The sequence below is a fragment of the Rhodnius prolixus genome, unplaced genomic scaffold (assembly GCF_049639745.1).
Source record: "Rhodnius prolixus isolate KJV_2025 unplaced genomic scaffold, Rpr scaffold_1, whole genome shotgun sequence".
In the NCBI taxonomy this organism is placed as follows: Eukaryota; Metazoa; Arthropoda; class Insecta; order Hemiptera; family Reduviidae; genus Rhodnius; species Rhodnius prolixus.
The window spans coordinates 68,516,235-68,532,397 of record NW_027411581.1 but is presented as its reverse complement, the minus strand read 5'-3'; the positions used below and the strand labels follow the sequence as shown (position 1 = coordinate 68,532,397).

Genomic DNA, 16,163 nt, shown 5'->3' with positions numbered 1-16,163 from the left:
TTTTACAGAATTTCATGACCCAAAAAATATTCAACCCTTTATATCTTCTACTTTTTGTAGATCTGTGCACAAAATAACTATAGTTTATAATTAAGAAAAACAAAGTGTAGAAGAGAACAGAATTCCATATCAATACGTGGTTCTCAGTGGGAGATATAGAACGGCCACAATTTTACAGAATTTCATGACCCAAAAAATATTCAACCCTTTATATCTTCTACTTTTTGTAAATCTGTGCACAAAATAACTATAGTTTATAATTGAGAATAACAAAGTGTAGAAGAGAACAAAATTCCATTCCAATAAGTGGTTCACAGGGGGAGGTATAGAACGGCCACAATTTTACAGAATATCATGACCCAAAACATTTTCAACACTTTATACCTTCTACCTTTTTAGATCTGGGCAGAAAATAACTATAGTTTATAATTGAGAAAATCAATGTGTATAAGAGAACAAAATTCCATGCGCTTACTCAATTTTTCATGCTCGAAATCTTTAATCGGTTGAAAATCCATATCACTACGTGGTTCACAGTGGGAGATATAGAACGGCCATAATTTTACAAGATTTCATGACCCAAAAAATTTTCAACCCTTTATATCTTCTACATTTATAGATCTGTGCACAAAATAACTATAGTTTATAATTAAGAAAAACAAAGTGTAGAAGAGAACAAAATTCCATATCAATACGTGGTTCTCAGTGGGAGATATAGAACGGCCATAATTTTACAAAATTTCATGACCCAAAAATTTTTCAACCTTTCATATCTTCTACATTTATCGATCTGTGCACAAAATAACTATAGTTTATAATTGAGAAAAACAAAGTTTATAAGAGAACGAAATTCCGTACAAATACGATGTTCATAGTGGGAGATATAGGACGGCCATAATTATACAGAATTTCATGACCCAAAACATTTTCAACCCTTTATATCTTCTACCTTTTTAGATCTGTGCACAAAATCACTATAGTTTATAATGGAGAAAAACAAAGTGTAGAAGAGAACAAAATTCTATTCCAATACGTGGTGCACAGTGGGAGATATAGAGCGGCCATAATTTTAAAGAATTTCATGACCCAAAAAATATTCAACCCTTTATATTTTCTACCTTTTTAGATTTGTGCACAAAATAACTATAGTTTATAATTAAGAAAAACAAAGTGTAGAAGAGAACAAAATTCCATATCAATACGTGGTTCTCAGTGGGAGATATAAAACGGCCATAATATTACAAGATTTCATGACCCAAAAAATTTTCAACCCTTTATATCTTCTACATTTATAGATCTGTGCTCAAAATAACTATAGTTTATACATGTGAAAAACAAAGTGTATAAGAGAAAAAAAATTCCATATCAATACGTGGTTCAGAGTGGGAGATACAGAACGGCTACAATTTTACAGAATTTCATGACCCAAAACATTTTCAACCCTTTATATCTTCTACATTTATAGATCTGTGCACAAAATAACTATAGTTTATAATTGAGAAAAACCAAGTGTAGAAGAGAACAAAATTCCATATCAATACGTGGTTCACAGTGGGAGATATAGAACGGCCATAATTTTACAAGATTTCATGACCCAAAAAATTTTCAACCTTTTATATCTTCTAGATTTACAGATCTGTGCATAAAATAACTATAGTTTATAATTGAGAAAAACAAGGTGTAGAAGAGAACAAAATTCCATATCAATACGTGGTTCTCAGTGGGAGATATAGAACGGCCATAATTTTACAAAATTTCATGACCCAAAAAATTTTCAACCTTTCATATCTTCTACATTTATCGATCTGTGCACAAAATAACTATAGTTTATAATTGAGAAAAACAAAGTGTAGAAAAGAACAAAATTCCATTCCAATAAGTGGTTCACAGGGGGAGGTATAGAACGGCCACAATTTTACAGAATATCATGACCCAAAACATTTTCAACCCTTTATATCTTCTACCTTTTTAGATCTGGGCAGAAAATAACTATAGTTTATAATTGAGAAAAACAATGTGTATATGAGAACAAAATTCCATATCAATACGTGGTTCTCAGTGGGAGATATAGAACGGCCATAATTTTACAAAATTTCATGACCCAAAAAATTTTTAACCTTTCATATCTTCTACCTTTTTAGATCTGTGCACAAAATAACTATAGTTTATAATTGAGAAAAACAAAGTGTAGAAGAGAACAAAATTCCATATCAATACGTTGTTCACAATGGGAGATATAGAACGGCCATAATTTTACAAGATTTCATGACCCAAAAAATTTTCAACCCTTTATATCTTCTACATTTATAGATCTGTGCGCAAAATAACTATAGTTTATACATGTGAAAAACAAAGTGTATAAGAGAAAAAAATTCCATATCAATACGTGGTTCTCAGTGGGAGATATAGTACGGCCACAATTTTACAGAATTTCATGACCAAAAAAATATTCAACCCTTTTTATCTTCTACTTTTTTTAGATCTGGGCACAAAATAACTATAGTTTATAATTGAGAAAAACAAAGTTTATAAGAGAACAAAATTCCGTACCAATACGATGTTCATAGTGAGAGATATAGGACGGCCATAATTTTAAAGAATTTCATGACCAAAAAATTTTCAACCCTTTATATTTTCTACCTTTTTAGATCTGTGCACAAAATAACTATAGTTTAAAATTGATAAAAACAAAGTGTAGAAGAGAACAAAATTCCATATCAATACGTGGTTCACAGTGGGAGATATAGAACGGCCATAATTTTACAAGATTTCATGACCCAAAAAATTTTCAACCTTTTATATCTTCTAGATTTACAGATCTGTGCATAAAATAACTATAGTTTATAATTGAGAAAAACAAGGTGTAGAAGAGAACAAAATTCCATATCAATACGTGGTTCTCAGTGGGAGATATAGAACGGCCATAATTTTACAAAATTTCATGACCCAAAAAATTTTCAACCTTTCATATCTTCTACATTTATCGATCTGTGCACAAAATAACTATAGTTTATAATTGAGAAAAACAAAGTTTATAAGAGAACAAAATTCTGTACAAATACGATGTTCATAGTGGGAGATATAGGACGGCAATAATTTTACAGAATTTCATGACCCAAAACATTTTCAACCCTTTATATCTTCTACCTTTTTAGATCTGTGCACAAAATCATTATAGTTTATAATTGAGAAAAACAAAGTGTAGAAGAGAACAAAATTCTATTCGAATACGTGGTGCACAGTGGGAGATATAGAGCGGCCATAATTTTAAAGAATTTCATGACCCAAAAAATATTCAACCCTTTATATTTTCTACCTTTTTAGATTTGTGCACAAAATAACTATAGTTTATAATTAAGAAAAACAAAGTGTAGAAGAGAACAAAATTCCATATCAATACGTGGTTCTCAGTGGGAGATATAGAACGGCCATAATTTTACAAAATTTCATGACCCAAAAAATTTTCAACCTTTCATATCTTCTACATTTATCGATCTGTGCACAAAATAACTATAGTTTATAATTGAGAAAAACAAAGTTTATAAGAGAACAAAATTCTGTACAAATACGATGTTCATAGTGGGAGATATAGGACGGCCATAATTTTACAGAATTTCATGACCCAAAACATTTTCAACCCTTTATATCTTCTACCTTTTTAGATCTGTGCACAAAATCATTATAGTTTATAATTGAGAAAAACAAAGTGTAGAAGAGAACAAAATTCTATTCGAATACGTGGTGCACAGTGGGAGATATAGAGCGGCCATAATTTTAAAGAATTTCATGACCCAAAAAATATTCAACCCTTTATATTTTCTACCTTTTTAGATTTGTGCACAAAATAACTATAGTTTATAATTAAGAAAAACAAAGTGTAGAAGAGAACAAAATTCCATATCAATACGTGGTTCTCAGTGGGAGATAGAGAACGGCCATAATTTTACAAAATTTCATGACCCAAAAAATTTTCAACCCTTAATATCTTCTACATTTATAAATCTGTGCACAAAATAACTATAGTTTATAATTGAGAAAAACAAAGTGTAGAAGAGAACAAAATTCCATTTCAATACGTGGTTCACAGGGGGAGGTATAGTACGGCCACAATTTTACAGAATATCATGACCCAAAAAGTTTTCAACCCTTTATATCTTCTACTTTTTTAGATCTGTGCACAAAATAACTATAGTTTATAATTGAGAAAAACCAAGTGTACAAGAGTAAAAAATACCATATCAATACGTGGTTCACAGTGGGAGATATAAAACGGCCATAATATTACAAGATTTCATGACCCAAAAAATTTTCAACCCTTTATATCATCTACATTTATAGATCTGTGCTCAAAATAACTATAGTTTGTACATGTGAAAAACAAAGTGTATAAGAGAAAAAAATTCCATATCAATACGTGGTTAAGAGTGGGAGATACAGAACGGCCACAATTTTACAGAATTTCATGACCCAAAACATTTTCAACCCTTTATATCTTCTACATTTATAGATCTGTGCACAAAATAACTATAGTTTATAATTGAGAAAAACAAAGTGTATAAGAGAAATAAATTCCATATCAGTACGTAGTTCACAGTGGGAGATATAGAACGGCCATAATTTTACAGAATTTCATGACCCAAAAAATTTTCAACCCTTTATATCTTCTACCTTTTTAGATCTGTGCACAAAATCACTATAGTTTATAATTGAGAAAAACAAAGTGTAGAAGAGAACAAAATTCCATATCAATACGTGGTTCACAGTGGGAGATATAGAACGGCCATAATTTTACAAGATTTCATGACCCAAAAAATTTTCAACCTTTTATATCTTCTACATTTATCGATCTGTGCACAAAATAACTATAGATTATAATTGAGAAAAACAAAGTGTAGAAGAGAACAAAATTCTATACCAATACGATGTTCACAGTGGGAGATATAGGACGGCCATAATTTTACAGAATTTTATGACCCAAAAAATTTTCAACCCTTTATATCTTCTACCTTTTTAGATTTGTGCACAAAATCACTATAGTTTATAATTGAGAAAAACAAAGTGTAGAAGAGAACAAAATTCCATTCCAATACGTGGTACACAGTGGGAGATATAGAACGGCCATAATTTTAAAGAATTTCATGACCCAAAAAATTTTCAACCCTTTATATTTTCTACCTTTTTAGATTTGTGCACAAAATAACTATAGTTTATAATTGAGAAAAACAAAGTGTAGAAGAGAACAAAATTCCATATCAATACGTGGTTCACAGTGGGAGATATAGAACGGCCATAATTTTACAAGATTTCATGACCCAAAAAATTTTCAACCCTTTATATCTTCTACATTTATAGATCTGTGCGCAAAATAACTATAGTTTATACATGTGAAAAACAAAGTGTATAAGAGATAAAATTCCATATCAATACGTGGTTCTCAGTGGGAGATATAGTACGGCCACAATTTTACAGAATTTCATGACCAAAAAAATATTCAACCCTTTATATCTTCTACTTTTTTTAGATCTGGGCACAAAATAACTATAGTTTATAATTGAGAACAACAATGTTTATAAGAGAACAAAATTCCGTATCAATACGATGTTCATAGTGGGAGATATAGGACGGCCATAATTTTACAGAATTTCATGACCCAAAAAATTTTCAACCCTTTATATCTTCTACCTTTTTAGATCTGTGCACAAAATCACTATAGTTTATAATTGAGAAAAACAAAGTGTAGAAGAGAACAAAATTCCATTCCATTACGTGGTTCACAGTGGGAGATATAGAACGGCCATAATTTTAAAGAATTTCATGACCCAAAAAATTTTCAACCCTTTATATTTTCTACCTTTTTAGATTTGTGCACAAAATAACTATAGTTTATAATTGAGAAAAACAAAGTGTAGAAGAGAACAAAATTCCATATCAATACGTGGTTCACAGTGGGAGATATAGAACGGCCATAATTTTACAAGATTTCATGACCCAAAAAATTTTCAACCCTTTATATCTTCTACATTTATAGATCTGTGCGCAAAATAACTATAGTTTATACATGTGAAAAACAAAGTGTATAAGAGAAAAAAATTCCATATCAATATGTGGTTCTCAGTGGGAGATATAGTACGGCCACAATTTTACAGAATTTCATGACCAAAAAAATATTCAACCCTTTATATCTTCTACTTTTTTTAGATCTGGGCACAAAATAACTATAGTTTATAATTGAGAAAAACAATGTTTATAAGAGAACAAAATTCCGTACCAATACGATGTTCATAGTGGGAGATATAGGACGGCCATAATTTTACAGAATTTCATGACCCAAAAAATTTTCAACCCATTTTTATCTTCTACCTTTTTAGATCTGTGCACAAAATCACTATAGTTTATAATTGAGAAAAACAAAGTGTAGAAGAGAACAAAATTCTATTCCAATACGTGGTTCACTGTGGGAGATATAGAACGGCCATAATTTTAAAGAATTTCATGACCCAAAAAATTTTCAACCCTTTATATTTTCTACCTTTTTAGATCTGTGCACAAAATAACTATAGTTTATAATTAAGAAAAACAAAGTGTAGAAGAGAACAAAATTCCATATCAATACGTGGTTCTCAGTGGGAGATATAGAACGGCCATAATTTTACAAAATTTCATGACCCAAAAAATTTTCAACCTTTTATATCTTCTACATTTATCGATCTGTGCACAAAATAACTATAGTTTAAAATTGAGAAAAACAATGTGTATTAGAGAACAAAATTCCATATCAATACGTGGTTCACAGTGGGAGATATAGAACGGCCATAGTTTTACAGAATTTCATGACCCCTTTATATCAGTGGTTCTTAACCTTTTCATAGACGTGGAACACAATTATATTTATATATTTTCCTCGCGGAATACTAACATTAAATAATTTGAAATTTGGTATTTAGTAGGAACTTAAAATTAAATTAAAATTAAAAAAAAGGGACAATTTTTTGTTTTCGTATCTTTCCAAAGTTTTTAAATTTCCATATATTTAAAATTGAAATTTCGCGGAACACCGGTTAAGAACCACTGCTCTAGACGTATATAGGACCACCTTACACTCACATTTAATCATGTTTACCACTCACTAGACTTAGATAGGACCACCTTGCACTAACATTTAACCATGTTGGCGACTCACTAGGCTTATATAAAGCTACCTTACAAGCACATTTAACCATGTTTACCACTCATTAGACTTATATACTGTCTACCGGAAAGTTCTGTCCGTTTTTGGAATAAAACAAAATACAAATTTTTCTTACCCCTAAACTTTATTAAATAATATAATTGCCATTATTATTAATGATATCTCGCCAGCGTGAGCGCAATTTATGTATTTCATTTTTGAGAAATGTATTATTTTTTGAGGCGAGAAATTGAACCAGTACTGGTTTGATATCTACTTCATTTTTAAATGTTTCGCTCTTCAACAAATTTTGTAAGGACAAAAACAAGTGATAGTCGGAGGGTGCTATGTTCGGGGAATATGGTGGATGCGACAGAATTTTCCAGCCTTGTTCTGCTATTTTTAGACGAGTCTTTAAAGCAGCATTTGGCCTGGCATTATCATGATGCAGTATGATGTTCTTCCTATTGAACATCGCCGGCCTTTTTTCTTGGACTGCTGTCTTTAAATTATGCATTTGCTAACAATACTTCTCCGAATTAAGCTTTTCGTTCGGTTTTAAAAGCTTATAATGTGTAGGTCCTCGAATGTCCCACTATATACACAACATTCTCTTATTCAGAGTGAAATTAGGTTTACAGGTGGAAGGGCTAGGTTTTCCGAGTTCACAATATGTCCTTTTCCTTACGATGTTTTCGTAGGTAATCTACTTTTCATCCCCAGTTATCATCCGGTTCAAGAAGAGCTTGATTTTGACCTCGAACTACGGATTTAACCCCAATAGACTATTTTCAGAGGGGATATCTAAAAAATAAAGTGTACAGTAACCTTAATCCCTTGGCTTCAATCGAAGATCCGGAATATCGAATAGCTCTAGCATGCCTAGATCTGGTTTGTTCCAATTGAAAAAATCTTAGATACTGTATCTGGGGAAATTGGGGTATAAAAAATGGGTCAATTACTGAAAAAAACTAGATTTGATTAAATACGTGTTTTATTTTTTTGAAATTTCCCGCCGTTTAAAAAAAAAGTGGGTGGAACACATAACTCTGGTCACCCTGTTCATAAGTCTATTGAGTCGCCAACTAGGTTAAATGTGAGTGTAAGGTAGTCCTATCTAAGTATAGTGAGTGGTAAACTTGGTTAAATGTGAGAGTAAGGTAGTCCTATCTAAGTCTAATGAGTCGCCAACATGGTTAAATGTGAGTGTAAGGTGGTCCTATCTAAGTCTAGTGAGTCGCCAACATGGTTAAATGTGAGTGTAAGGTGGTCCTATCTAAGTATAGTGAGTGGTAAACTTGGTTAAATGTGAGAGTAAGGTAGTCCTATCTAAGTCTAATGAGTCGCCAACATGGTTAAATGTGAGAGTAAGGTAGTCCTATCTAAGTCTAATGAGTCGCCAACATGGTTAAATGTGAGTGTAAGGTGGTCCTATCTAAGTCTAGTGAGGAAGTTTGGGAAAGGTGATAATATTGATAGAGAAGAGGCACCAGCTAGGCGGAATAAAGATGCATCGGACCGATTCTGGTTTAACCATTGGCAATGTTTGGTTTTAAAAATTTAATCTCTCAAATTTTGATTAAATTAAAAAATTTAATCGTCCAAAGTGATTAAAACTAAATTTGGAATTTAATTCAATCAATTAAAATTCTGATTATTTTAATTTTAATTTTAATTTTAATTTTTAGTTATGATTAAAAATTTTAATTGATTAAATTCCGATTAAATTAAAAGTGAATTTAATTTTAATCAACTAATTTTGGCCGATTAAATTTTTTAATTTTAATCATGATTAAAATTAAATTTCGGTTTAATTCAATTGTTTTTTAATTGATTAAATGTTTGCCCAACTCTGTGGCTGGGCCAATAGGAAAGAGAGAGAGATCATAAAAGAAGGATAGTCTCGCTGCATTCAAGAAGGCATTTGCATCTCTTCTTGAATTTCCAGCAAGCATCCCACATCCTAAACATCTCCATGATGACTACAATTTATATGACACCATAAGTAGAACTTAATAAATCAATTTAAGATTAATCTTACTCGTCAGATGTAATGTGTATAAAAATAGAACAAAGCAGTTTAACCATTTGTCTATGATTCGGCAGTTTACTTGAACATCATCTTACCATTAAATATTGCCATCTCACGCAGTTACTCACTCCTTTATCTTACATTCCTTCCATATTCTCTACCATTAATCCATTAATGTACCCACTTCTGCCATAGCATAAAAAATACATATTTTAAGTCTTGATATTTTAGGAATGCCAGACTGCTCTTTTATGTAAATTATTTGACAGAAGTAAAGTAAGGGTTCTGTCATAAAAGTTTAATAAAAGATCTCATGACGGTTGAGGATTAGAATGGTCTTCCTGCCAAGGTGCCAGCACTTCCAGCAATAAAGGTACTGAGGCTTCGTTACAAAAACAAAGAAATACCGATTCTTTTGGAAGGGAAATTGGTGGAAGCGAGGACTCAGGAGTGCCTGAGAAAGGAGAAAAAGTTCCGGTAGCGCTCGCCTAAGTTTACAACAGATAGTTACTTTCTCTTATAAAAGCGTTTAGCTTATTTTAAAGCTAAATTGATTGGGAAATGGCTTTAACTGAAAACAAAAATTTAATGGCCATTTTTAAAGAATTCTCTCTCTTAAGCCGGGAGGAAATTTACAAATTAAAGCCCAAGTTCTGCACTTGATATTTTTATTAAGTTGGAAAATAATTCCCAAAAGAAAACATGTTTTAGATGGAGTCCTTAAAGTTTTACTGCAGAATATAAGATCAGTGTCTTCAGCCTATCCTGATTAAATAACCACTTGTTAGTATGTACAATAATTTGGAATCATCAACTTTTAGTTACCACTAGGAAATTAGACTGAACTCGATGAGCGGCCACTACCCAGCCGGTCTGCAGATCTGGACTGCAATACTCCAAAGTGTATCCCAATAGGGAAGAAGTCGCTACTCCAAGAGGAGGTTCCCAGGTGACGGCCAACGACGACTGGCTGGAGTTCAATACCCTTGGTGTAGACGGCGCTTTAGGAAATACACTGGGATCAGCAGATCTGTGTAGTTCGGCACTGCCACTCTGGTCCACAGTCAGCGAGCCAGACCAAGAGCTTTCCCCACTATCCGAAACTCCAGTGCAAGTGTATAGACCTGAATCGTTCAGTTCCAGATCTGTAGCAAGAACAACAAAAATTATTCCACTGTTTTTGCGAACTAAAAATTTTTACAAAAATAAAGTTAAACGGAAGACAGTTGAATGAGGGTTGATCGTCAAAAACTGTACGAAAAAGCCTAACATTGAAAACCATCCAAACTTTCTTTGTAATCTAGAGTAAATCCTCTTTTATTTTTATTTTTTAAATAAAAAACGGATCAATAATCCAAAGGACAGTCTATTTGAGAGAGGAGAAGTTTGCAGAGGAAAGTAGGTCATAATAAATTCTTCTGGTGGCAAGTGGAGGAATATTGAAAGTGAGCTGTAGATCGGAATAGATAAGGGTTTCTTTAGGGATTTTCTAACGGCAAGCTAACCACCGAAAGAACTTGTTCTGGCCTCAATAGAAGCCATATGTACCTTGCAAAACAGACTCCAAATTACTTCAAGATGGGGTCTTACAAGGGATTTATACATTGTGATATAAGAACAGCTGTCAGAGAAATTCCTAAATACAAACCCAAGCGTTTGTAAGAGATTTGCTTCTGTTCCTATTCATGTGCTCCATAAAATCCAATTTGCAGTTGAACGTGATGCCCAGATCCTTTACTGACGATACCTAACCAGCAAAGAGCCGTTCAGCGTATAGTCATAAGACACGGGGTCACGCTGCCTAGTACAGAAAATTTTACATAGTAACTAGGTATTTGGGTTTATTTATAAAGACAATGATACATTCTTTTATCGGCAACGAGAGCTCTTAGGTCAGAAGAAAACCAACGGGGATATTTTGGATTATTACATAAACGGACTTTGGGACTAAATGTATCAATACCATATCGTAATACGAGGTTATAATACTTTCAAAGTATTGTCAACACATTCATAACAAGATAGACAATCCCTAGGTACACTGTTCAAATATTCGCATAGCCCTCCATAATCACAGACATTAAAGTTATAACTATAATCACTTAACACTAAATATGTATTTATAGGAACATTTAGTTTAAAATTTAACATCAACGAAGGATCCTATTGCTAACCATATTCGTCTATAAAATAATTTTTTCAGTGTATAGTTCAGCGAAGACTCCATTTAACTTTAAATAATTGTAACATAAGATATCAAACTATTAATGTACATGTTTTCGATGAATATATTTTCTTTCATATTGTGAATAGTTTTAATAAATATGGATGTTCATTAGAAATTTAAATAAGTGAAGTAGCTAATATGTTATCAATAGAGGTATGTCTAGAGAAGGAAGCACACCTTTAGATTATTTCGTGGAAAAAAACAATGAAAGAAAGTGAAAAATGCACTAGTGATTTGTACCTATACAACTCAGCTTATTAAGGTAGTAAATGATCTGTCTGGATTAGTTAGTAGATCCAGCCAGCGGGATCGGGGTAGACTGACTGACTGGTCCTGGGCTATGACTCCATTATCTGAAGAAAGCTAGTGCACCGTGAAATTGCTTTACTAGATTGTGCCTGAGAATTTCCCGAGTCCTCCTCATAAATAGAGTCACGTGCTTTCCTTTCCTTTTTCTTATTTCCTTGTTAACTAGATTGGACACCTCACTGGGAAATCTAATATTCTTATTTATGAGCCCAATATTGACCAATAGATTAAGGAAGCCTCCCATTGGCCTCGAAGAAATTAATTGGTTAGTTGATCTGTCCAATGCTATTCATGCAATGACTTCTCCAATCGCCTATCAAATTCCCGTAAGGATAATACTTCAACTGACATTAAATTTATTGATGATGGAATTTTGGCAACCTATTGACTTAGATTTATGAATGTCACTGATGTCTTACAAAGTTTATATCATTTAGGATATTAAAACCAGCAATGCCATCTCGTCTGCAATTAAGGGGAGCATGACCCTGTTGAATCAATACTTCCTAGAATTCTAGGATAAACATTCCTTATAACATTTAAATCGGCATAACGGAAGTAGCAATAGAATATATTTCCGAGTGTTTTTTTTTTTAAATCGATTAACATAAATACTTTTTATTTATGGGTATTATAAATCAATGGAGGCAGCTGATATGAATGGCGTTCCAAAAATAAAATGAGCTATCAAATTCTTTATGCAACCCTGTAATCCATCTTCTAGATCCATAAGGTGAGAAAGAAGTGGTCACAGCCGGATGGAGAGTTCCGACTTTTCTATCTTCTTTTTAACCTTGGAACCGGAATTATTTAACTCTTTTTTTTACTCATTTCCTTAATTAATCCCTTTTACGGGATTTCTAAGAGCGAAAAGAAGAAAGCGGAATTAATTATACTTCTCATTTTGTATTCCTTTTTTCTTTAGAATAAATCCACTCAACTTTGACTCCAATCTTATTATTCAAAGTTCATTTCTATTTCTCAAAAAGAATCTTTTGGATCGCAAACTTTTTAACATTTCTCTTAACTTTCTCTCGACGCTATAATTATAAATGGCATAAAAATATCTAATTTCTTCAAACTTTAGGTTTCCCTCTCTACATGTTTATGGGAGAAAATATTATAGGATTATGATAGCACTAAGTCCAGGCACCAACACCAAAAATGATTGTCTCTAAATACTGTAATCAGGGTAGCTTAAAAATATCCAAGAATATAGCATTATCACCTGCTAGATTGGTAGATTTAACCCGACAGGGTAAAGTCCATCAAAATTTCTACCCAAGGAGAAAATTTTATTATTTTATGACTGGAAAAGAGAAAAATCTTAGTACCTTCTAAATTTGGCTGGAATTTTCCGGGTCATAATACATCAAATAATAATAATAATAATAATAATAAAGGGAAGGGATTAGCTATGCAGTTAGCATACTGGACTCCCACGCGGAGGTCCCGGGTTCGAATCCAGCAGCTGACCCTTAGATTTTCTCTTCCTAGGAGCTTCTTACAGCTCACTGTCTGGTGATGGACAGTGTTGTCTGTAACGAGAGAACACTGTCCGGAGGCCGGCAGTGCACTGGAAAAAGCTCCGGGCGCCAATAACCTTGGATGTTGACGCGCCTTAAATCATTAAAAAAAAAAATAAAGGGAAGGGATTAGCTATGCAGTTAGCATATTGGACTCCCACGCGGAGGTCCCGGGTTCGAATCCAGCTGCTGACCCTTAGATTTTCTCTTCCTAGGTGCTTCTTACAGCTCACTGCCCGGTGATGGACAGTGTTGTCTGTAACGTGAGAACACTGTCCGGAGGCCGGCAGTGCACTGGAAAAAGTTCCGGGCGCCCATAACCTCAACTGTTGATGCGCCAAAAAAAAAAAAAAAAAAAAAAAATCTAGTCATGCAATTTCTTCCTTCATTACCGTGACTTGGATCGAATACAGAGTCTGGTATTTAGTGGAGATAGGCTTCTAGTCTGGGATGCTTGTTATCTAAATTTGGGCTCATGTGAGAATCTCTTGGAAAGACGATAGCTTCCTGATGGGAGAGGACATCCAACTAGTTCCTTATAGCGAAGATCTCACGGAGTTCTGAGAATACCCTTATTCACCTTGGAGTTTTTAGAAAATTACTTAGAAGCAGCCGCCAACATACAAGTTCATCCGCCATCCTGCGCTGTTCCATGCAAAAGCCAAACCTTGTCTCAGCATGTTAGAATCAACAAAATTTTCGACTTACCATCTATTTGAAGAGTTCCATTCTCGTAAACATTGAATCGAGGACTGGCCTGTATTGGTCCACCATTTTTCGCCCATTTAATTTTCGGCTTTGGTTGGCCAGTCGCTTGGCAAGGTAGTCTAGCCACAGAGTGAATTGGCAGAGTCTGATTGGCTGGTCCCACTTCTATAATAGGTGGTGGCGTATCACCCACTGATTTTACCTGTTTTTATAATAATATTAATTATTTTTTAAGAATAAAAAGATCTAATATAAATTGGAAAACGTGTTACCTGGAGAAAAGCCCGAGCAGAGGTAGAACCGGCTACACTGAGAGCTGAGCACACCAAATACCCGGCGTCCTCCTTCAGAACTCCATGGATACTAAGTTGACCTTTGTTATTGACCGCCATCCGTCCGTACGAATTGCCGGGAAACATCAACACTTGACTACCTTCTTTTGACCAGAAAACAGACGGCGGAGGGTTGCCTCGAGCTGCACAATCAAATTTTGCTAAACCATTGAAGCTGACCGTTTCATCAGATGGTTTGACAATAAATTCTGGAACAGCTGTAACATATAAACAGTTTTGCATTATCAATATGTTTTTTTTATTTGACGCATCGACTGGCTTGGCCTTTAGCGCCCACTAATACTATACTTTTCACTTTCTTAAACTACTCGAGATGGGATGGCATTTGCAGCCCAATAGCTTCCAATCACAGCACCTTGCTCAACAAGGTAATAGTTATTATTACAACGGAGGGGTGAGATCAAGCCAATGTAATTGTTATTCTTCACTAACTTAGCCAAAGTGTTCGCTAAATATCCTTTTCCTGAGTCTGTGATAAATTATGTAATCCTTCTGCCCAAACATTCCCTTTGAGTATTTCTCCAGATCCCAAGGCGGATAAATACACTAAACTATATACTATATCCAATATTCTTTTTGATTAGTAATGACCGTATACTGCGCAGGCGTACAAATAGAAACAAACACATTCACTCTCCCCCCCTCCCTATATATACATATATAGATGTTAAAGATGGCAACAAGGTTCTAGGGATAGGTGTTGTTCTAATGGATGTCTTAGATTTTAGTAACAAAAAACAGGAAATAAAACTGACAATGTACAGTCAATGTTGCTTTGGCGAAAATTGTTCCGACAAAATTTGAAGCTTCGCAAATGTATACTCCTTCATCTTCTGGTTGAACTCGTTCAATGCGCAGATGTTTCTCATCAGTAATTCTTGTTCTTCCCATTGGCATTTTACCATCTTCACGTCGCCATTGGATTTTCGGAGTGGGATCTCCGCCGGCTGAACACTCCAACTCCACAGGTGTATCCATTATGGTTGTAATATCGCTGGGCTCTTTTGAAAAAAATGGTTTCACTGAAAAACAGAAACTTATGACCAAGTGTACTTGAAAATATTAAGCTGATGTCAGACAGTCCTTTTGGCATGGTTACCGTGAACAGTTAGAGTTGCAAGTGGAGATTCTCTGGAACCGACGATATTCTGAACTACGCACTGATAGCGGCCTTCGTCGCTGGGTTTTACTTCTTTGATCATAAGATTGCCTCCATCAACCACCCTCATTCTGAAAAGTATAAGAGATTTATTTTGTCTACAGAAATAATAAAATGAAAATAGCACTTTCTAAGAGAATCTAAATTAGTTTTAGATAAGGACGATTATTAAGACGAGGATGATTATGCAAGCAGTAACGTTAAATCTGCTTCAAGGTTATTCTGGTAATGATTCGCTGTAAAATAGAAGCAAAATAAAGAAAAATTGTAAAGTTTCTAAAAAGAATGTCCAGTAGAGCTTTCAATTTGCTTGACTTAGGATTTGACCAGGTCGAGAATTCAATAATTTGGGTGTGCTTTCTGTATTTTGAGGATGATCACTAGGCCGGTCAGGCGAGACAACTTATTTTATTATATATTACAATTTTTATTTATAAAATATTTTGTAACTCACCTATCAGTATTATCTATATCAATGTTGTGCCCGTCTTTCCTCCAGATTAGACTCGGTTCGGGTGTACCCTTGGGTGGACCACATTCTAATAGGGCAGTTCCGCCAGCAGCCACTCTGGAGGCGACGGGCACCGCTCGGAATTCATCTCTTAGAACTGTAACAAAAAAGCGTAGTATTACCAAAGGTAACTATTGCAAAGCAGAAGTTAAATATTTTAAGCTTCACAC

General features: G+C 33.9%; 1 protein-coding gene across 5 annotated transcripts in view; it reads right to left on the bottom strand.

Moving 5' to 3' along the window:
• The window catches only part of LOC141446303 (roundabout homolog 2-like), a 295,539-nt gene that overhangs the window by 21,601 nt on the left and 257,775 nt on the right, over positions 1–16,163 (bottom strand). For all 5 annotated transcript variants that reach the window (XM_074112851.1, XM_074112850.1, XM_074112852.1 and 2 more), the window contains 6 exons: positions 15,937–16,090; positions 15,423–15,553; positions 15,079–15,345; positions 14,243–14,520; positions 13,971–14,172; positions 10,026–10,345 (listed from right to left, as the gene is read on the bottom strand). In XM_074112851.1, coding sequence (XP_073968952.1) covers positions 10,026–10,345; positions 13,971–14,172; positions 14,243–14,520; positions 15,079–15,345; positions 15,423–15,553; positions 15,937–16,090 — 1,352 coding nt within the window. The remainder of the gene's footprint in view (positions 1–10,025; positions 10,346–13,970; positions 14,173–14,242; positions 14,521–15,078; positions 15,346–15,422; positions 15,554–15,936; positions 16,091–16,163) is intronic.